Below are 1744 nucleotides of genomic sequence, written 5' to 3'. Positions count from 1 at the left end.
GTTGAGGCATTAAGTAATGTGGTTTTGAAGTATTAATTAGATAGTTGAAAAATTAATGAGAAAAAATAGAATAGAAGGGAATGAATGAGGATTCATGTGAAAACAATGACCAAATAAGCACAAGTTGATAAAAAAAAAAAAAAAGTGGGAGAATCTGGTGGGTGGGTGGGTAGGTAGGTGGGTGGTGGTGTGGAACACCCGAACAAGTTTGACTCTGACAAAAAAGAGGGGGGGTAAAAACGCAATATCTTGAAATTTTGTGCAGTTATTTACATACATGTGCTGATTATTAGTATTATAGTGGGAATATATGAATGTTGAGGAGGAGGTGATGATGAGCTGAGCTACCCCACTACGTACAACAAGTTGGAACTCAATAATAGACCAATAGACTTGAACTAGTCACTAGTCCTCTTCTACTGCACATAAACACTCCCACTACTATTAACTGTTGATATTCATCTTTAATAGAAATAAGACAAAAAAAGGCATATATATGATGTTGGGTGGGTAAGTAATTATAAAAACTCCATTTTATTAATTATTAGTTTCTCTGTCAATTTCATATCTTAGTTGTTTAATATATGGAGTGGATGGTGAGAGAAAGAGATTGGTTTACTTCATCTAATTTCTCTCTCTTCTATTTCAGTATTTCTGACCAAACCCCCTTTTTCTTTTTCTAATTTTTGTTTTCCACCGTTGACATTTATGTTTTTCTGATAAATGAGTATGAACTAACACTTTGTTATCATTCCATTAATAATCAATCCCATCTTAATGAATACTAAACAGTATTACTACTTTTATGAAAAGCTACTGATAGATAATTAAAGTGAATGTAGCTCATCAACTTCTCATAGATATGCCGCTGCTGCCATCTCATGCATCATTTATTAATAAGATAGAAGATGAAGATGAAATTAGGCAATACCAGAAAAAGACATATGGATGGGATCCGCAAAAACACAGTAAAAGTTGTGGCTGAAATGAAATGGTCAAAGTTTTCATCACTTCCTACGCGTTCTTCTTTGTTTTTTTTCCTCCGTAATGTAATGTAATGTAATGGAAAAACAGCTGTATCTATGGTATCTGCTGCTGAAATGGTCTTCAACCCAACTTTTGACCCTCTACTTGAGATTTATTTTTGTTTTATATATATATATATATGTACATATTTCTTTATTGTTTACATATATATATATATCACATGACTATGCATATATTGATTGAGTTCAATAATCATAATATCAATTGTGCATATATATAATATATTCTTGAGCTTGGCAAAGCGTTTAATAATTAATCAAAATTATTATAGTTATTAATAAAATCGAAAATTCAAAATTCAAACTTGGTTGAAATAAAAGAAATGATCAATCATGAGCACCTCCTTGGAAGCTACCCAGCCTACCAACTTATGCTCCTTTCGACGTTCCTACATAATAATACATGTTATCAATGTCATCGATATATATTATTTTTGTCCCCTGCCACTCTTGAATTCGTCGTCCTCTCCAAACTCAAACTCTCTCTCTCTGTCGTGCCTTCATTTTCATTTCCTCACCATTCTTGTTTACACCAAATAATGAATTAAACAAGGCGAGGCCACTCAATTCTATTCATTCATTATTCATTATTCATTATTATTCATATATATCATCATCTGCATTGGGCCGGTTGAGTTGTGTGGATGCCTGTAGAAGAAGAGGCTTTTGCCGGCAGAGGCCAAAACAATATGGAAGCA

At 33.0% G+C, this 1744-nt stretch overlaps 1 protein-coding gene across 1 annotated transcript in view; it reads left to right on the top strand.

Moving 5' to 3' along the window:
- Positions 1473–1744, top strand: part of LOC105162987 (ABC transporter B family member 4) — a gene marked incomplete in the record, with an annotated part of 5748 nt that continues 5476 nt past the window's right edge. The window contains 1 exon segment of the mRNA XM_011081176.2: positions 1473–1744. Coding sequence (XP_011079478.1) covers positions 1691–1744 — 54 coding nt within the window.

This window comes from Sesamum indicum, linkage group LG6 (assembly GCF_000512975.1).
Source record: "Sesamum indicum cultivar Zhongzhi No. 13 linkage group LG6, S_indicum_v1.0, whole genome shotgun sequence".
NCBI lineage: Eukaryota > Viridiplantae > Streptophyta > Magnoliopsida > Lamiales > Pedaliaceae > Sesamum > Sesamum indicum.
This window is presented reverse-complemented; position numbering and strand designations above follow the sequence as displayed.